Source organism: Zalophus californianus, chromosome 15, assembly GCF_009762305.2.
Source record: "Zalophus californianus isolate mZalCal1 chromosome 15, mZalCal1.pri.v2, whole genome shotgun sequence".
NCBI classification, from domain to species: Eukaryota; Metazoa; Chordata; class Mammalia; order Carnivora; family Otariidae; genus Zalophus; species Zalophus californianus.
In genome coordinates, this window is record NC_045609.1 from 46,689,484 (window position 1) to 46,711,075 (window position 21,592).

At 44.1% G+C, this 21,592-nt stretch overlaps 1 protein-coding gene across 1 annotated transcript in view; it reads right to left on the reverse strand.

The window, feature by feature from the left end:
- The window catches only part of FRMPD2 (FERM and PDZ domain containing 2), a 91,537-nt gene that overhangs the window by 37,395 nt on the left and 32,550 nt on the right, over window positions 1–21,592 (reverse strand). Inside the window, exons 11-15 of the mRNA XM_027594556.2 lie at window positions 20,866–21,016; window positions 20,052–20,190; window positions 13,652–13,807; window positions 8,344–8,529; window positions 2,535–2,682 (exon numbers count right to left, since the gene is read on the reverse strand). Of these exons, the coding sequence (XP_027450357.1) occupies window positions 2,535–2,682; window positions 8,344–8,529; window positions 13,652–13,807; window positions 20,052–20,190; window positions 20,866–21,016 (780 nt within the window). The remainder of the gene's footprint in view (window positions 1–2,534; window positions 2,683–8,343; window positions 8,530–13,651; window positions 13,808–20,051; window positions 20,191–20,865; window positions 21,017–21,592) is intronic.

Here is a 21,592-nt window from a genome sequence, read left to right on the forward strand (position 1 = left end):
TGAGTATAGTTAACAATATTGTATTATATCCTTGAAAGTTGTTAAGGGAGTAGCTCTTAAATATTATCACCACACAAAAAAATTGTAATTATGGGAGGGAATGGAGGTGATAACTATCTTATTGTGGTAATCATTTTGCAACAGATAGGCATATCAAACCATCTCATTGTACACCTTAAACTTATTTATGTCACTAATAATTCAATAAAGGTAGAAAAAATAGAAGAAAATAGCATCCCATTGACTCAGCTCCCAAAAAAGAAAAATTGTCTGAAATAACCCTTTTAATGCAAATGCTGGATTCCTGAAAACTCTTATGACGGTAGAATTTGGAGTTAAGAGAACACTATATTATGAGCAAAGTAAGCTTAGAAGGACTAGTTTCACAAGTGAGCCTGTAGAGACCTTTATAAATATTTTATATTCACTGGTATCAGGCAATAAAAGCAATATTGATGACGTTTCACACTGTATCTCAGCAATAGCAAGTAAAATACAATTAATTTACATTCATTATCTCCACTTCCCTGCAAACACCCTAAAACTGCCACTCTGTGATTTCAGTGAAATATTTACAATTTATTTGAGTTTGCTGCTAATCATAGGTCCCCTTTATGTTCTATGTTTGGTTCTGCATCCAAATGCTCAGTGATTTTGTTTCCTGATTGATCCCATATCCCAGGCCCCCAGAACCCAGTATTCACTGTCCCCCCCGTGAACTAGCTAGCACGGAACCAAACGCCCGCGAGCAGGAGCTGCTATTACTACTCACACGGAGCAATGAACACGGGACACGGAGCTAGAAACGTCACACATACTGTCCCTCTAAAGCCTACCAGACACCGGTGTGCTCACCCAAGGACACTGAGGCTCAGAGAAGGGAAGTGAGTTGCCTCAAGTCACACAGCTAGTAAGTGTCACTGCCCCGAGTCCACTGGGCTCCAGGGGCCACATTCCAAGTGAGGGGTTCTCAAACTTTTATGTGCATCCAAACCCCTGGGTTCCTTTTCAGATGCCGCTGTATTCAGTAGGTCTGTATGGGGCCTGAGATTCCGCAGCCCTAGCAAGCTCTGGGGTGATGCACACGCAGAGACCACTGTATGACTATGAAGGCTAAAACCACTATATTAGATGGTTCTCTTTTCTAACTAAGGAAGAAATCGTGCTTAGAGATCAACAGCAAATGTGATCCACCCAAAGCTCAACGCCAAACCTCCCTAGTCCTAAAGTCCCTGTTCTGGGAGGATACAAAAGGCTGTACTGGCCGAGTGAAGGGCATAGGCACCAGGCCTCAGGGAGTGCCACCCAGCTGGGCCGTTACTTCACTTCTGCGAGCTCCAGTCCGCTTCCGTCAGTAATGCTCGTGCCTCGTTAGGCTGCCTGACAAGTGCAGTTTTAGGAAACAGTGTGTTATGAGCATACATGAGATAATTCATGGAAGGGCTTAGCATACTGCCTGGGAAAGTACAATAATAACTAGTTCCTTGGCACTTCCTAAATACTCAATAAGTATTAACTAGTCTTCTGTGAGGTGTGGCCTCATTTCACCTAATAGTCTCTTTCCTAATTAAAGCCATTCTACATGCACATTGTTGAAAGCGTGGTAAATCCTGAAAAATACACAAAAGAGAAAACAACACTGCCTGTGTTCCTGACCCACAAAGGTAATAATAAACCCACGAAGGTACTCTGGGGCAGTTCATTTCCAGATTCTTCCTTTCTCGTTTTGTAACATGTTAAAACCAACCCAGTTACTATCCTGGTGTTGAGGCCAGTGCTTTCCAGGGCAGCAGGCACAGGTGGCCATTCACATTTAAATGTTAGTTAAAATTAAATTAAATTAAAAATGTAGTTCCTCAGTTCTATCTGCCACCTTTCGAGCGCTCAGTAGGTACACACTGGGAGTCACCGTGTACACACCGGTAGTGGGACCCCAGAACAAACAGTGTGCATATTTCCATCATTGCAGAAAGTTCTATCGGCACGAGGTACCACTTCATATTTTGCGTTTCCTCACTTAGCGCCATATCATGCACATTTTCACGTGTCATCGTTCTCTAAAAACTGACTTTAATGGCTAAATTATAGAGCTGTGTTGTGATTTATTTCACTAGTCTTCTCTCTTTGGAGACTTAGTTTGCTTCCAAACGGTCACTGTTATAAATAACGTTCTAGTGAACACCCATGAGCATAAACTTCTGTGTACTTCTATATTTAATCACCTTTGGATAAATATCTGTCTACAAGCGAAATTGCAGGGCTAACGGACATGGGCTTTTTAAAGGCTTTTGATATATTCTCCCAACTGTACTTCGGAAAGATGGTATCCATTTACCCCACCCCCCCATGTTATTTATTTTAGCATTTACCAGTCGAAGAAAAAAATGTATGTCACCTTAATGGTATTTCTTGAGTCATTAGAGAGATCTAAAACTTTTTAGAGGCTTCTGGGTCAACTGTCGATATTTATAAAAATTGTTTTATGGAATAATAAACTTTCCGAACCGGAGGTTGAGAATATAATGTCTACTCACCTGCTGCAACAGGCAGGAAGCTCGTCTGAGCATTAAACCCATGCTGGGCAGAACAGAGTCCCAGTAAATATTTACAGGTCTTGGCTGAATCAGTGACAAACGCGTGCTTTTTCCCAGTGATGCTGCTTGTGATGGTGAACTTCTTTCGCTGAAGGAAGCAAACACAGGTTTTCATATGTTCGTTATGTTTACCATCCGTTGAAGCACAACTATCCAGAGTTATCAAATCCTGGAGCCCTCAGTTCGGGACCAATGTACTAGGCATCCAGAAGTGTATGACAAATGTCTGACCGTGACCCAGTATTGTTTCTTAGATTAAAGAAGACTCCTCTTTTTATTTTTTTCTTCATTCACAAAGCAAATGTTTGTTTATCGGGCAATTGCTAACTGCCAAGAAGTGCGCTAGGTGAAAAGCATATGAAATGAGTCAGGTACACACTTGGCCTTCAGCAAGGAGTGAACACAATCCTCAGTGTGCATTTCAAAAGGCCATAAAATATACCTATAGTTTTCATTACACAAACTCCCAGAAGTTGCAGACAAAATTTCAGCTAGCAGGGTTATAGAAAAGATAAGATTGCTGTATGCATCCTCATATTTTTTGCTGTTATGGGCAAGGCTCTGTTCTAAGTGCTTTCTTGATATTAATTCATTTCATCCTCAAAGCTACAGAATGAGGGAGGTCATACAATTGTCCTTGTCCTACAGATGAGGAAATACACCAAGAGTCCTCAGAATGCAGCAGAATTCAGGTCACATCACCAAGAAATGCTTCCCCACATTTACACCTTCAGGGCCCACATACAAAGTGATAATATTGTACAGCTCAGTGGGATAAACTAGAGAGGATTATCTATATGGAACTGTCTATATGGAGCTTTGGGGGAAAAAAATCCGTGACTATTTTCAATACACAATGTTAATAAAAACAACAAAATGCAAAGTAATAGAGATGATATTAAATACGAATTTATATATAACTTCTAAATAAAATCTCTAGATATTCTAGGTATTTCAATAAAAGCCTTGAGCTTGCTCTTAGAAAGATAACTTTTATAAATATAGGGCTTATGCTTGAAAGGGTTCCCTGGAACTCCTGATCCTTGTTAATGCTAATCCCTTTTAATTCATAATAGTCACCATTTCCCAGAAGCTCTATCCACAGGGTCAAATATTAACAAAAGGCAGATAATTATTCATCACTTTTCCTCTGAGAATTTTTTTTACCCATAACCAATTTTAAATAACTTGAGCATTTTCTAAATGTTCATTCACTTTATTGACAAGTGTAATGTTGAACCTCCTTCTACTAATGTGAGTGGATTTGGAGTCCAATTGAACTATACTATATCTAGTACTTTTAAAAATAATGTATTTTCTCAAACACTCATAGATGCTGCCCTGCTAGCCTTAATAATTTTTTCTTAGTATTCAAATTGTAATGACACCTGAACTCCAGCAGTTGAATATTTGCTTTTCCAAACTTAAATATTTACTTGGAATCCATCCCCTTTGTCAGTACCCGTTGATATGCTCTCATAGTCTTGACAATTTTATATTAAGTGCACTCAGGTATTAAAAAATTTTAGATGAGTATGTCATTTTTTTAAAAACTAGTAACTATTCTTTAACAAATCTGAGAAAAGAGAATCATTCACACATATGCACACACACACACCCCCCAATATTTCTTTCAACTCATAAACTCTTGGCAAAACTCTCCTTTTAGACGCTAATGCTTTAAGGTATTAAGCACCACAATAAGTGCAATTTCCAGGCATAAAGCTGAAAACAGTTTCAACTGTGTTAGTTTGGATTTCTTCTCCATTTTGATAACATCATTTGATGAGAAATCCATATCTGCAAGCAAACTTTCACAGAGACGAGCTCTGTGAACAAGATGACGTCAAACTTTTTTTTTAAAGATTTTATTTATTCATTTAATTGACAGAGAGGGAGAGAGACAGCGAGAGAGGGAACACAAGCAGGGGGAGTGGGAGAGGGAGAAGCAGGCTTCCCGCCGAGCAAGGAGCCCGATGCAGGGCTCGATCCCACAACCCTGGGATCATGACCTGAGCCGAAGGCAGTCGCTTAACCAACTGAGCCACCCAGGTGCCCCAAGATGATGTCAAACTTGAATCTCAGAGTTTCCAGTACAAGCAAAAAAACTTATTTACGCCTCTGTTGTTGCAACACAAACACACTTGGTGCTTCCATAACATCACCCTTGTTTCAAAGCATTGTTTTACCATTTCGAATATTTCATCCCCTGTAGTTTTATTGTTATTGCTGTTTGTTCACCCGCTAGTTTGTGTGTCTGGTCTGATATCTCTTTGCAGAACGATGATGCTTTTCCAGATGGAGGCAGATCTGCCATGGAGCTAAGGAAGCTGAGGGGGCCGGGCGGGGCTCTGGCCAAGTCTTTACCTGTTCTTGTAAAGTGCAGAAAGCAAGCTTTGAAATGTTCAGAGCTAGAGGCCAGTCTGACAGAAATCTCTTTCAGTTGTTGGAAATGAAAAACTGACCTAATGCTCAAAAACACCCCGATCAAGTGGCAGTTCTGTCCTATCAGAAATATACTAGATATTGCGTTCTCAACACATCACACAGTGTTTTTTCCTTTTCTGATGGAGAATCACACGAAATAGACTGTATTCAATTCCCGGCACTTGTAGTCCAGAAATCTGCGGAGGCACGCAAACAGTAAGTGTGACTCTGTGCAGAGCTACAGGCTTTATGCATCTTCGCAATAAGAAAAATAACTTCCAGTCAGCCAAGCTGGAAGAAAGTTTAAATTATACTTCTACTGCCTCTAGAGAAAATTTTACAAAAGTGCCATGATATAGAAACATCATCAGAGCGCACGCCACCAACATTTGAAAGAAAAAAAGGAATTCCAGTTTATCGGGGAGGGAATTAGTAACAGTAATTGTTTTGGACTTGATGGTTTTGCACCAGTTGTTCCCATTTTTATTTTTTTATTTTTTTAAGATTTTATTTATGTATTTGAGAGAGAGAGAATGAGAGACAGAGAGCACGAGAGGGAAGAGGGTCAGAGGGAGAAGCAGACTCCCCACTGAGCAGGGAGCCCGATGTGGGACTCGATCCCGGGACTCCAGGATCATGACCTGAGCCGAAGGCAGTCACCTAACCAACTGAGCCACCCAGGCACCCAGTTGTTCACATTTTTAAATTGCAAGTTGTGGCAATTTCTTTTCTCATTCTGAAGGAATATTCACTTTCATTTCGTAGTTTGCGTTCAAAACTTGGTATTTTTTTTTCTTAAAGGGAGCCTTACCAAGCCTGTATCCTCCCCTGCTCTCTGCGCTCCTCTTCAGGCTTTCAAACAACTAGGAATAACTGAGAATGGTTACCAACATGGGTAGGGTCGTTGTTCCACAACGAAGCCTTTCTCGACTGGATAATCTTCTGAACTAACATTGTCTCTGTCACAGACAGGCTGCCAATGCGCCTACAAATCATCAGCTTCCAAAATGGCATTGTCTTCTAACTGTATTGCTATTTTCCTGCAGGCTAGCAAGATGAATGGTCTGCAGTTGTCTGAAGAGTCTTGGTGTCTGCTATTAATTAGGCAAATTTCAAACCAACTTCCCGAGCTCATTCTTGCATTGTTCAGAGTTCTGCATTTTGTGCTTGCAGAAGCATGAAGAGTGACAGTCATTTTCTGTGCAAGATGCCTGATTTCTGGCAAGCAATTGGTGACATCATTTCATGGGATGACTTTTCCATAAAAAAATATATATATATATATATTCATGCTGAGGAAGACAGTCATCAAGGCATGGAAATCCTAATTAGTGGAAAGGTTGTTTTTTGTTGTTGTTGTTGTTGTTATTTTAAGCTACTAAGTTGTCTTGTGAACCTGATGACTTTCCAGCTTTAGTCAAGAAATTGTCCCTGGGCATGGGAAAATAAATACCTATAAACATTAAACCAACTTAAATATAAAGCATTTACTTAAGGGGATTGTTAAACTTGATAACTTCAAAAATTCTATTTTTCAAAATTACATTTTAGGTTATCTGCATTTTTACAAATGTCCTAAAACAAATTACAATGAAAAATTTAAACAGCTAACCATGACGTAAATAAAATAGGAAGCAATGCAATAGTATTGAATTAATTCAGTAATTAAAATTCCTCAAATAATCTTTCAGTTGAATTAAAGTAAGTTGAGTCATTAAAATTATAAAAAAACTTACAAATATAAATATTGTTTACTTTTAGAGATGGTCAAAAATATTTGGGAAAAGTTTCCCGATAGTGTAGTACAAGCCACTTTAATGAACTCTATTAAATTCTGTTCAGTTGTTTTCTTTTAGATATAAGGTTTTTTTCCAAAGACAAACAACAATCTATCGTGAAACACTATGAAGGTGGCGCCTGGGTGGCTCAGTTGTTTAAGTGTCTGCCTTCGGCTCAGATCATGATCTTGGGGTCCTTGGATGGAATCCCACGTTGGGCTCTGTGCTCAGTGCAGAGCCAGCTTGTCCCTCTCCCTCTGCCCCTCCCCCCTTTGTGCTCTCGTGCACGCTCTCTCTCTCAAATAAATAAATAAAATCTTTAAAGAAAAGAAAGAGAAACACTATCAAGAATCATGCTTGAATATGTCAACCTCAACAGCCAAGATGGCAAAAACAAAGGACACATTAAGAAAATGAATTAAACCAATTATGCTCTACTTAGGAAACTCTAACATCAGATAATGATCATAAAAACAGGAATCTAGCCAGGAGGAAAATTCTTAAAACCCTAAGAGAAAATTAAATAGAGAGAAAAAGCTAATTTTTTTTTATGGGCCAAAAGACGAAGACCTTCACAATTGATAAGGAAATCATCACTAAAGGAAAAGGCATACTGGCTGGGGTGATCCACGGGACGAACAGGAAGATTAGGTACTGGAGCAATCTGCTGTGGGGACACGCATAATGCTTTTGGTGGCAAATCTATTGTAACTAAAATCAGGAAGTATACAAATACTCATGCAAATGGCGTTGAAATACAATTTCAAATGTGATACATTTAATAGGGATTTTTTGTTTCTAAAAAACAGCTTTTAAATGTTCAGTGGGCATCAAAGGTCTGCAGTCCCCAGCATCCTGTAGCACACCTCTAGTTCCTGGGAGACAGGATGGATGCCTCAGTACACTGTGTGCACAGGGAAAATTTAAAACACAAGGGAAGGGCACCTGGGTGGCTCAGTCGTTAAGCGTCTGCCTTCGGCTCAGGTCATGATCCCAGGGTCCTGGGATCGAGTCCCACATCAGGCTCCCTGCTCAGCAGGAAACCTGCTTCTCCCTCTCCCATTCCCCCTGCTTGTGTTCCTGCTCTCGCTGTCTCCCTCTGTCCAATAAATAAATAAAATCTTTAAAAAAATAAAAAATAAAAAAAATAAAAAAAAATAAAACACAAGGGAAACGTTTCAAAACCTGGCAGATATCACTCCACCCACAGTAGGCTCTCCTCTCCCATCTCCCAACACCAACCTTGCTCTCAGCATCTGTGGATTCCCCAAATTAAGAGAACTCTACCCACAAGAAGGTGTAGCCTTTTCGGCTGATGGCTATTCATGGGGGTGCAGAGCGACCAGACAAGAGACTGTGGGGAGGAAACAGCCTCCTGGGGACTCTCCAATCCCCGGGTAGGCTTCTTCCAAATATGCCACAGTGCTTATCTGTAACTGGTATGAGCTTATCTGCTCAGGAGAAGATCAAGCAACCCCACTGCTCCTTTCAAGGGGCAAGAGATCAAAGGGAAATGAAGAAGTTATCCACTGAGGTACACTCACACAAGTTGAAATCTTCCTGATTTCTCTCCACTGAAACCGCAAAGTTGCAATTCTGCTGTTGTTTTTCACTTCATATACTATGACGCCCTTGGCACAGATCCCCAAGGCCATCTCTCCTTCCCCCCTGGTCTTCTCTGGGAGAACTTGATGGACCAGCACACCATATTCCGGGAGCTGCTGGGTGACCTGGAGCAAGAAAAATGCCAATTTAGAAGGGACAGTCCCACTCATCTAAAATAATTGGCTTCAAACCAGTTCATGAGAAGAATTTTAACAGATGTTCTGAAAACAAAAAGAGTGGGACTCTGCCAAATAAGTTTCGGAAAACACTGAGCTAACCCAATCTCCTTGTTTTAGGATTTCTCCTCATCTCTAATATGATAGCATTTCCTATTTTATTAACCCTGGGGTTCCTTTTTCATGGAGTACCTAAAGCAACACCTGGAAAGCAGATACTATGAAAATGGTACAAGAGAGTAAGAATATTCTGAACGAGTTTTTAGAATTCAGACTCTTCTGGGTCACCTCAAGGTAAGGGATTCCTTTTCCCAATTCCATCTATCAAGGTCTATTGCAATATTATCTGCTACAACCCCTTCATTTTACAAATGAAAAAACTGAGGCCCAGGTATAGAAAGCAATCTTCCAGATGGTCAGCATCACTGTGAAAGCAAGATAAGCCATGAACATCCTGCAGGGCAAATAAGCAATCACTGGCCTCTGTCACCATGTCACAGTGCATTGGTGGGGTCCCTACAGCCCAAGGTCGGTCCTCAGTTTACCAGGTCAGAAGACTGAATTTTGTCAGAGCCCTGAGGGTCAATCAGGGATGGGGACTGCATCAGGCCCATTAAATTCTTAAGAGATTGGAGTATAAACCAGATGCAAATGTTTTTATGTCTGAATGGTAATCACATCTCTGTCCTGGTGTCTACCATCTGCATCTTCACCTGCAAGATTCCAGGCCTCATCAGAAAGCTGATGCACCTGGACTCACAGCAGTGACTTCTTGCTCCAGAAAATGGAAACCCTCTTGGAAGGGTTCCGTTGGTGAGATCTGTAACCCATCTCTACCCATCAACACAGAGCACTCTGTCCAGGCCAATTTCTCCCACCCCCAGACAGGGTATAACAATAGGGACAAATTAGGACTTCTGAGAGCTCCTTTCTCAGGATCCTTGCTGTACTTTTTTTCTTCTGTTAATAATCTCTGCAGACAGGTTATGCTGCTCTTCACATGATGTCGATTAAGTTTCTGGGCCTTGAGCCTGCTTGTTTTGACTCTGGAAACACTGTTCATCACCATCCTTGTCATCAGCAGTAGCATCTAAAATACTATTTATTGAGCACTCAGTGCTGAAATATCCAATGGCCAGACTAGGCGTGTGCTTAAGGTATTAATTAGGGCCATCCCAAAACAATAAGGTAAATTCTTTTAAATAATTGGATGTGATATTTAAAAAAAAAAATTAAAGCCTTAAAATAGTCTTTGCTGGACTAAAGATGCCTTTGCTAGATTTGTCTACATGTTTTAACTGTTTAGTATTTAATTTTAGTTTTTATTTTATTTTTTAAGTATATAAAGAAGCGTGTGATCCTGACGTACTTGGAGTGACAAAATTTTTAAACGGCAAAGCGTCAGAACGCCTGGGGGTGCTCAGTTGGTTAAGGGCCTGACTCTTGATTTCCGCTCAGGTTATGATATCAGGGTCATGAGATCGAGCCCCACATCGAGCTCTGCACTGCTTAAGAGTCTCTGCCCACACCCCCGCCTCTCTTCAAAAAAAAAATAAAATAAAATCGCAAAACACCATTGTAAACATTTCCCATGCATTATGCTGTTTAATCTTCACAGCCGTCACAACAGAGAGGTGTAGCTATCTCTTTTCAAATGACAAAGCAGAGGCACACTTAGGAGCCAGAAACAGAAGTATAAGTCTGTCTGGTTTTTTTTTTTTTCCTTAAAGATTTCATTTATTTATTTGACAGAGAGATAGAGCCAGAGAGCACAAGTGGAGAGAATGGCAGAGGGAGAGGGAGAAGGAGGCTGCCCACTTGAACAGGGAGCCTGATGCAGGGCTCGATCCCAGGACCCTGGGATCATGACCTGAGCTGAAGGCAAACGCTTATCCATCTGAGCCACCCAGGTGCCCCAAGTCTGTCTGTTTCTGAGTCCTCACTCTTAGCAACTAAAATACAGAGTTCCCATAACATTTGGAAACATGGGTGAATACACATAAGATCCTCAGGGGCATTTTTAATCTGTAAAAAAATAAATAGTATTATCTCTCTCTCCGTGCTCTACTAGGGAATCTTCTGGAACACCTCTCCTGGTCATTCTGTGTTGCGGTTGCTAATTGTCCTCTGAGAGGGTCACTTTATCTCCATGTGCTTAGGGGCATCTCACTATTTTCTCCTTCTCCCTCCAGCGGAAGCCAGGTTTAGACTGGCCCCGGGCTCTCCTGGCTCCCAGCCTACGCAGCATCCCTGCTGTATTGAAAACTGTTGGCACAGATGGGACCGTTTCGTCAAGAGAAGTCGTAACAACTCAAGTCCTTTGACCCTGTAACTCCATCCCTGGGACTCTGTCCTAAGAAAACGCACTGAATAATCCAGACAAACCCTTCTCATAGTGACCTAGGCTGCAAACTAGCAGGCTTGGGGTGGGGGACAAGCTCCCAGAGATAAATATTTCCTAAAGTACTGCCTTAAGAGGGATCATTGGGTAGCCTGTAGAAAGGATATTTACAAAGCATTTGTAACTATCTGGGGCGTGCATATGTTATATGCTAAGTGGGGTAAGACACAGGGTATAACCAGTATGATTTCAGCAGCTGAAAAAAAATTAAAAAGAAAATGTTTTAATAGTATATAGAAACCCCTCCTTTATGTGGGAAAAAAAAATGGTTCCCTGGTTGAAGAAGTTTGGAAAACATTGAGTTAATCTCGAACAGGTTGTTCTGGGATTAATATGCTAATGTAGTTGTGAATCTTCCAGAGTATGTTATTCAGTGTTACCCACACTGGATTTCCGCCAAATCTTCTTCCAGTGTGAGATGATGAACTAGCAGAATTAGTCGTCAGTGAACCAGAGGCCAAGAGGCACCATCTGATAATGGAAGAGAGGAACCCCGAGGAGCTGTAATTAAATAATCCAGTGGCTGTTAATGGAGTGACTGAGCTCTGAGGATTCAGGGCCCTGAATCTACAACCTAGTAGGGAGGACAAGAAATGTACAGAAAAGACAGCAATGCAGAATGTCTTAGCAATATATATCAACAATGTTTCAAATGTTCATAACCTGAGACCCTCTAATTCCACTCATGAGATTCTATCCCTAAGGAATTAAGCACAAACTCAGCTAAAGACTTATGTAGCAAAAGTGGTAATCTCGGTATTGTTTAAAATAGTCCCATATTTAAAACAATGTATGTGCCAAACAACAGAGTATTGAGAAAAAATTTAGGGTACACCATGTGTTGGTTTAAAATAGTTTCAAAATGTTGGTGAGGTGGGATTATAAAAATACACAAATCTGCATGTACAATGTAAACCCAATTTTAAATGTGTATACACATGAAAATGCACAGAACAGAGAGAGAAGAATGAATACAACAAAATATAATTGTGCTGTCTCCAGAGGGCAGAATCATGAGCAAATTGTTACTTTTATAATTATGTGGGGAAAGATTTGGCTTAACTAACACTCACCCGAACGAGGAGGGTCCCGATGCGCTATGGGGGTCACAAAGCCCCCTGGGGTCTCACACAGCAGGGGCGGTACACAGCCCTCGCATGCCCAACCAGCCAGCATGGGGACCTAAAACCCAGCGATCTTTGAAACTGATAATATGTCACGCAAGTGAAGTCAAATCCATTCGCCGTTTTCCATCAACGACTGAAATAAAGTCTTCCTGTATTTCTGCTTAGGAGATGGTGGCTTCCTTCATAATCAGTTTTCATCATTCAGCCAGGAGACGGAGAGACACAGAAAGCAGGACAAACAAAGCTAGAGACTGGGGAGGGGTGAGCAGGTGGGCATTCTTGGTCCTACAGAGGCCTCTGCAGGCCCAAGTCCTCGGCCTGCCCACTGGTTCTGTGGTTCTGCCTCCACCCTCCATCGGATGCCTGCTGATGGCTTTGAGGTGCCCCCTTGTCCCTCATCAAAGGAAGCCTGCTTCCTCTTGACAACGAACATGCCCGAAGGCTGGATGATAGAAAGCAGTGAGGAGTGCCTTTCCACCAGGGCTTCTCACACGAAGTGCTTATAGGTCGACATGTGTGAGGTCTTGCAGACAGTCTGCTCAGTGACAGACCAAAAAGAAAAGGCCAGATCTTGCCTGGGCAGTTCTGCTTTCAAACGCCCATCTCTATTAAAGGCAAACAACATGGACACTCTTCCTATCCATCTTGGGAGACTTTTCTACGGAGAAATGTACAAATCCGGAGCTTCTTCTGAAACTCCTCCTTAGCTCTAAAGGCCAGCCAGGTATCCTGCCCTGGGGAAGCCAAGCTGGGGGGGGGCGGGTAGTGGGAGGGGGGTCCTCCCACATGTCTCCCCAGCTCCATCTATGCAGGCAGAGTAGCCACTCCCTGACTTATCATTATCATTTCTCATCACACAGCACCCTGTGCCTGCCCCTGGGTACCTGCCTGTCCTCCCCATGAGACTCGGGATTCCCTGGCGGAAAGGAGCATATCCTTTCTGTCTCCATTCCACATGGCGCCTGGCCCAGAGCAGGTAAGTCATGGAGTGTGCAAAGGTTCTTCATCCTAGGCTCCATGTGTACCCACAGATATGGGGGGCTCAAATGCCACTGCTTTTGCTTGAGGGCTGAAGAGAGTGCAGACCAGAGCTGTACCCATCTGCGTGGACCACACCATCTGTGCTGTGCTGAGGACAGTTGCCTGGAAGGCTGGAAACTTGAGGTCTTCCAATGGCTTTGCTTTGGGCTTATACCCCAATTCTGCACTTCAGTTGCCCCATGTGTCTCTGTGAGAGATGTGGTCTCCTCATTCAGAGAAAAGTGACTGTGAGCTCTATGGTTAAAGAAGGGCCCTGCCCTACCTGCCTAGCCCAGTAAATCCTACCCATTTGGGGGGATCATTCCCAATGCCACCTGCCTCCAGAAGCCTCTCCTTGCCCTGCAGGATGTTAGAGCATTCTCCCTCCCAAAGTCTCACGTCCCTTGCTCATACCTCCATGTGGGTCTGAGCACATCTGGCCCCCCAGAGAAAGCTCCACAGGGAAGGGCTGGTTGCATGCCCTTGAACACCAGCACCCCCTCCAGAGGTTCAGAGGCCTCACCCTCAAGAACTCCAGCTCGGCATCCTCTCTCCAGAGCACAGGACTGAGACGGTGCATCTCTGAGACTTCAACGTGGACCCGGAGAGCAGTCATCCTCTCAATCAGACTTGCTGGGACATAGTCTTCAACCCGAAAATAGGCTTTACTCTCTATCTGCTGGAAAGATGCAGAAGAAAAGCAGCATAACAAGATGCCTTCTATGGGACGCTGAGCACAATAGAAACCTGTCTGCGATCCAAACCCCAGGTAGGTCCTCAGGCCAAGGATGCCCCCTTGAAATGCCCACCTAGGGTAGCATTTTCTACTGTATTAGAGGTTGGCCTAACCCATGTGACATGAATAGAAGGCAGAGAAGAAAGGGGCCACCTGTCTTTGAGACCCTTCTGTATGCCAGGTGGTCCTCAGAACATGTTAGCTCCTTCGATCCCTCAGTAATCCTATGAGGACGATATTATTAGTGCCACTGGCAAGATGAACAAAATGAACAAGGAAGGAAGTCATTCAACAGGGCCAAGATCACACCACTTAGTGACAGAAACAAGATTCCATCACCCAAAGTCCTCACACATTCCATGATGCCACATCACTTCCTGAAAGGCACAGCAAAACCCTGGCCCTAAAACTTTGTTTCTTTTATTCACTTAGCGTTTATGTGTTGAAGTCTCAGAGATGCACCATCTCAGTCCTGTGCCAGGGACTAAGAATCCTCAGCTGAGAGCTAGCCCACACCAGTTCTGGGCTCAGCTCAGATAAACAAACGGAAAGAAACTGACCACCAATCTGCTGCCTGAAAAAGACTTTGGAATGCTATCAACATGGGCCAGATCTGGAACACTGACAACAGCAAGTGCTAGCGTGGATGCGGAGCCACGGGAACTCTCCTCTGCAGCCAGTGGGAATGCAAACTGGAAGACAATGTGTCTTCCAAACCTAGTCTTACCGTATGATCCAGCAATCATGCTTCTTGGTATTTACCCAAAGGAGTTGAAAACTTATGTCCACACAGAAGCCTGCACGTGGATGTTTATAGCAACTTTACTCATAATTGCCAAAACTTGGAAGCAAAAGATGTCCTTCAGTAGGCGAGTGGATAAAGAAACTGTAGTATACCCTGACAACAGAATATTAATCAGCACTAAAAGAAAATGAGCTACCAAGCCATGAAAAGACAAACGACACGGGGGAAACTTAAGTGCATATTAAGCGAAAGAAGTCAATCTGAAAAGACCATGTACTGTATGATTCCAACCATATGACAGTCTAGAAAAGGCAAAACTAGGGAGAAGGTAAAAAGATCAGTAATTGCCAGGGGATGGTTGGGGGGGGTGGAGAAGGAAGGACACATATATGGAGCATATAGGATTTTTAGGGCAGTGAAAGTACTGTATGAAACTCCACTAATGAATATATGTCATTATAAATTTGTCCAAACCCATAGAATGTACAACACCAAAAGGGAACATGAATGTAAATGATGGATTCTGGGGGACAGTGATGTGTCAATGTAGGCTCATCAGCATGTACCATTTTGGTGGCGGGTGTAGATAATGGGGCAGGCTGTGCATGTGTGGGGGCAAAGGAGTACATGAGATATTTCCACATCTTCCACTCAATTTCACTGCAAACCTAAAAGTACTGAGGACCTTTGACCCAGCTAGGACTATGTCCAAGAGAAGAAGTCAATATGGAACTAAAAAAAAAACCCTAATGCAAACATTGATTTCTATGTCACATAAAAAAGGAAGATCAGAAGCAATGGGAACAATAATCACAAAATTACCCCTTACATGGTCCTTCCAGGTGCTGCCCAACAGTGAGAGGACAGAAAGGTGAAAAAGGTCCATCCCAGGGAGGTGTACCGCATAACCATCCCAAGGGTCATTAGGTCACTAGGAAGGCCACGGGAAGACATCCGCCATCAAGTGGGAAAACTGAATGTAACTCAGACTTGGCACTGTTTGCACCTGTATGAGGTCCCCACAGGTTATCAAAGGCTGGAAGGGAATGCCCCCCAAGGAAAGCTGTTGAGCTACAATGATGTGATTAAGGAGATTTATTTAATTTTTTTAAAGATTTTTATTTATTTATTTGTCAGACAGAGAGCACAAGCAGACAGAGGGAGAGGGAGAAGCAGGCTCTCTGCCGAGCAGGGAGCCCGATGTGGGGCTCGATCCCAGGACCCCAGGATCATGACCCGAGCCGAAGGCAGACGCTCAACCGACTGAGCCACCCAGGCACCCCTAACGAGATTTATTTTTATACCAAAATGTCTCTGTCTGCCTTTTTAAAATGCAAATGTAATCATGTCACTTCCCTGTTTAGAATTCTTCAGGGGCTCCCAGGCTTTCTTTGCAGTGGTTTCCAAATTAATTTTTCCCCCAGCACCAGAACTCTGTATCAAACAAAATATAAGTCCCTTCAGAGAGCACAGGAGGTTCGCCCAGGATCTGGCTGGCGGTGCCGCCGAGTGTCCTGGCCGCATCACCTAGGGCTGCAGTGACATAACGGGAGCCCTCCCCGCCTGCCTCCTCAATGACACAGACACAAGGACAGTCTGAGTCCCCGACGCCCTCTGATGTGCCCACCCCAGTGCCTGGCACACAGCAAAGCAAGGCCCCGGAAGTGCGTCCTGGCTGGGCTCTCACTAGCTTCGCCAGCCTCACAGGGGCGCAATCTTTCTCAACCACGGGTGGAAATAACACGGGCTTTGCAGGATTGACAGAGGGCTTAGATGACACCGAGCATGAGGTCCAAGAGAGTGGGGCCCAAATGAGCGGGTTTGTGTCATCTGTTGACTTTACACATACAAAGGAAAAGGAAAAGGTCTGCCTTTGGGGGCCACAGGGGACAGCAGAGAGTGTCTTGGAACTGCTCTGGTCCACATCAGTAAGAGAGGTCGAGGCTCCACAGGATCTGGGGAAGGAGCTGGAGGTGGAAGATGGCTGATCAATAAGTACATAGACCCATATACCATGCCAGGCGGTGGCAAATGCTATGAAGAAAAACGCAGCAGAGTGAGGGCATGAGGAGGGCCTTGGGAGACTCTGGACGTGGCAGGACCTTCTGAAGATGTACTGGGAGGAAAGCCAAATGGTTCTAGTATAGTCTAAAAAGGGTTTTCAAACTGCAGCTTGTAACACACTAGTGAGCTACTGATTAATGGTTCATAACCAGCATTTATAAATTGAACCACAATAGAATAGGAAATCCCAATGTGTAGCACATATAGAAAGGGTGCATCTTATTTCCTAAACTTTTGCTTCAATTCTGTTCTATGTACATGTGTGGGGGTTGGGTTATATTGGTTATTATCTTTTCTATTTTTTTATCATGGGTCATGGCACAGAACATTTGAAAGCCACTGTTCTCAAGAACCATTTTAACATTTGAGCTTGTCCTTGCTCTGAAACCCAGTTACCGAGGCGAAGCACGCAAGCTGTGATGAAGGTCACACACCCCTGCCCTCTCCACCCCACACTGCGTGAGAACTAAGACCACAGATCTCTGCACAGCGTCCCCACTCCGTGGTGGCTGTAGCTTCTCCTTCTCAGACTCCAGGTGTATTCGTTTGCAGGGTCGCCATAACAAATACCACAGGCTGGGTGTCTTAAATGACAGAAATTCATTCTCTCACAGTTCCAGAAGCTAGAAATCCAAGATCCAGGCGGCGGCAGGGTTGGTTTCTTCTGAAGCCTCTCCCCTTGGCGTGCAGATGGCTGTCTTCTCCCTGTGTTTCCACACGGTCTCTCCCCTGTGCTCCCGCCTCGTGGTGTCTCTTTGTGTGTCCTAATCTCTTCTTACAAGGACTCCAGTCAGACTGGAGTAAGACCCAACCAGAAAGCCTCATTTTGACATAACTACCTCTTTAAAGACCCCATCTCCAAATACAGTCCAGTTCTGAGTACTAGGAGCTAGAGCTTCAATTTTGAAGGAACATACTTCAGCCCATAACACGAGGCCAGGCCCACATGACTCCAGCAGACTCAGAACTTCAGCCAAACACAGCTCTTTTGTTCACCAAGGGTGTAGCATGGCTGACCACTAAGTGCTCACTGGTGGTAGACATATATTTTTAGCCATGTGCAACCATTCCCTCTCTTTCTGGAAATGGAAGCCATTGCTCCTCCCTCTCAGTCCATGCCTTTGCATAATGTGAACTCTACCCTGGTTCTCAGGGTGGCATGTCACTCAAGTATAACTAATCAGAGCATGGCGTCTCCCACCACAGTGATTGGCTTGAGTAGACACATGACCCTATCAGAACCAATGAGACAGAACGGCAGGATTTCCATGGTATTACTGAGAGGGGGAGAGAGAGAAAGAGAGGGCAAAAGAGAGGGAGAGAGAGGAAGTTCCTCTCTTTAGTCCAAGGAGGGTAGAATCCAGAAGCCACTGAACGCAAGCATGTGGAGGGAGCACAGCCCAGAGTTGTGGGAAGCCCAAGGCCTGCTGATGTCCTTTGAGTCCCTACACCCAGCAAGCCCTAGGTATGGTTAGGACCCCAGCCCTGGAAGCTAAAAAGAGAGAGGAAGAAGCTACCAGGTAAGCAGTAAAAGATTAGAAGCCTGTCAGGGTAGGGAGGACCTGGACACTTCAGTCTTGCAACACCATAAATTACACGTTGTATTCAAGCCTATCTGAGCTTGATTTTCTGTCACTTGTTATCAAGATAGCACTGAATCATCACTTCTCCTGGCCAAGAGGTGTGAGGATGTCAAAAAGCACCCGAGGGTGGAGGGGGGCATTCCTTCTACTTGTAGAGAGGCCAGCAAAGTTGTGGGGTTGGGGTTGGCCATGGAGGTTGGATAAGGTGGGGATGGCTGTGCAGATGCTGCTGGGAAAGCATGCAAAGGCCCAGGGGCATAGGGATTAAACCTTGTACTTTTTTCCTCTTGAACGATGGATTCCTCCTTCTCACAGTCCTCAGGTCCTCTCTTGAGTATATCTTCTCCAAGTCAAGCACTTCCTAGAGGCCCCCAGCTTTTGTCACATGACAATGGCAATATCCACCAAGATAAAGCCCAGTGGGCTGGTAAGAAGCCCACATTCTTTGCTTTTCCCTCTCCATTTTTACTGAGGCAGACTCCACATTTGGACGGCATGTCACACTGTTGGGTCACATAACTCAGTCTCAGTGGAGGTCTATTGCCAAGCCTCTTTCCCCTCATGTGGGACATGTGGGGGGGCTTTGGGAACCCAGAGCAAAGTTGCCTTGTTCTCTGTCACAGCTTACCTGGCTGGTCCCTCTTTCCTGCCTGGTCCATCCCCCCATTTTGAATCTTAAATAAGTAAGTGAATATATTAAGATCATCCCTCCCAATTTTGATGTATCTGCAAATTAAATAACCAGTAGCCTCCACTAAGTCCCTGGGGACTCTAACACAGGACCATCACAGGCAAATTCAATCAAAGAAACGTATATGCAATTCTGCTGCAGGGACAAAGCCTTGGCCAAAAAGATTAGAGACTTTGAGAGGCAGTGTGTCCAGCAGAATCGGCATTGGCCTTAGAGTCAGACACACCTAGGCTCAAATTTAGACTTGACCATTTTCTAGCCACACGAGTCTCAGATTGTTCTTCCACAACATGTGAGTAATAGCAATGCTGCTGTGAGGATTGAGTGAGTTAACAACGGTGGAAAATGTCTAGGTCAATGGTAAGTATGGAGTGATTTCTTAATAAAAGTTGTCCGTTGTTAACAATGATGATGATGGGAACTCAATAAATTAGTAAATTATTATTTTTAGGAGAACCCTTAGATTAGAACTACATTACAGTGTATACACTTGACTTGTTCATCTTTGTATCCCCCAGAGCCTAGCAAAGAACACTCAATGAAAGCTTTTTGGATGGATGGATGGATGGATAGATGGATGGATGGATGGATGGTTGGTTGGATGGATGGGTGGATGGATGGATGGATGGACAGGTGGATGGGTGGATGGACATATAAGTGGATGGGTGGATGAACGGGTGGATGAATGGGTGGATGGGTGGGTGGATGGGTGGATGGATGGATGGTTGGATGGATGGATAGATGGATGAATGGATGGATGGATGGACAGGTGGATGGGTGGATGGACATATAGATGGATGGGTGGATGAATGAGTGGATGGGTGGGTGGATGGGTGGATGAATGGATGGATGGATGGATGGATGGATGGATGGATGGATGGATGGATGGATGGATGGATAGATGGATGGATGGATGGATAGATGGATGGACAGATGGATGGATGGATGGGTGGGTGGATGGATGAATGGGTACCATTTACTTCAGATAACTAGATACTGAAAACACTTCTCAAAGTCTCGGTCTCCATATTTCTAATAGTTCTCCCTTTTCCCATAACTGCTTCTCCAATGACCCCACCACAGGCCTCAGGTTTCCACCCCTACCTCCTCAGGGTAATTGCCAAACTCAGCCTGCAAGGCAAGGACTGCCAGTTGCTGCAGTGTCTCATCATTGCAGTAGAGCTTCTCCTCTAGGATGTCTTTCCGAAGCTGCAGATAGAATTGATGCCTTGTCTGGCTGTGCCTGGGGAAGAGATGAGGAATAAGGGTCACTGGAATGCTGAGCAGGAAAGAGAACACTATGTTGAAGGGGAAAGAGGACACTAAAACCAGAGGGTTTTCTCAGTCTGGGAAGCAGGGAAAGGACAAAAGGTGAGGTACAAGCCAACAGAACCCAGAGGGCCATGTTAGTAAGACGAGTGTGGTCTCCTTTATCCTCATCATGCCTCCAGCCACGAGTTGAGGGCTACTCTGTGCCAGGCACTTGACACAACGCCCACAGAGATGTTTGTTGCTGTGGCTCAAGTGAGAAAACTGATACTCAGATGATGTTTTTAGTAAGCAAAGGAATAAAGAGGCAATGACCCAACTCCATAGTCATATATTACCCTTTCCTTCAACCCTGATCACTGGGCTGTTGAGGGAGGGTCATGTTGGGGACAAGGGAGAACTTTGACTTTGAATAGGCCATGTTTGAAACAAAAGGGCAAGTTCTCATTTTGACCAGGGCCCAAACACTGACTTCTCCCTTTTCTGTCATATTGGAAACTAATCAACAAGATCAATCACAATCACTGTTGTTATTTATACGTAGTTTACAACTCGCCAAGCACTTGCTACCTATTATCTCTAAATCTGACATCACCCAACAGATACACAGGTCCTGTAAGGAACAAATGAAGAATATTGGAGCACTCACTGGAGTTGCGCACAGCAGTTGACAAAGAACTTTATCCTCAGAAAGAGTGTGAAGGTATTCGAGGAGGTCTTCTTCTGGGGCTGCTCACTCCAGCCTTCAGGGGCTATTTTGCACAACCTGGTTTCGTGGTCCAAGAAAAAGAACTCTTTCCCTGAAATAAAAGTAGAGAGGGAAAAGCAGTCAGGCAGGCACCACCCCTACAGACCCACAACCCTGAGCTCTGCCCAGAAGGGTCAGACAGGAGACATCTGAGAGCAGGAGAGAGCAGGAAGCAAGTTCTCTGCACCTTTGCTGGGTCCGTGAGGGGCAGGAGTCGGAGACAAAGAGGAGAGTCAAGGAAGAGGAACTCAGCACCCACAGGAGAAATGTGATTATTTATCTCAGAGAAGATACCACTTAACAGCTGCCTTCCAGCTACCCCCGTATGCAGATAAAGTGAAAAACAAAGGAATGAGTATTCATTCCATTCCTGCCATGGGCCAGGCCCTCTGTCTCAACTGGACCAAGCCCAAGCTCCCCCAGCCATGGGCATGATATGGACTGAATGTTTGTATCTCCCCAAAATTCTTACCCCCAAGGGTAAGATGGAACCTCTGGAAGGTAATTAGGTTTATTGTGGGGCCCCCATGAGAGGATTAGTGTAGTAAGAGGAAGAGACCAGGACTCTCTCTCCAAATAAGGACACCATGAGAAAGTAGTCAGAACCTCAAACTTGACCATGCTCCAA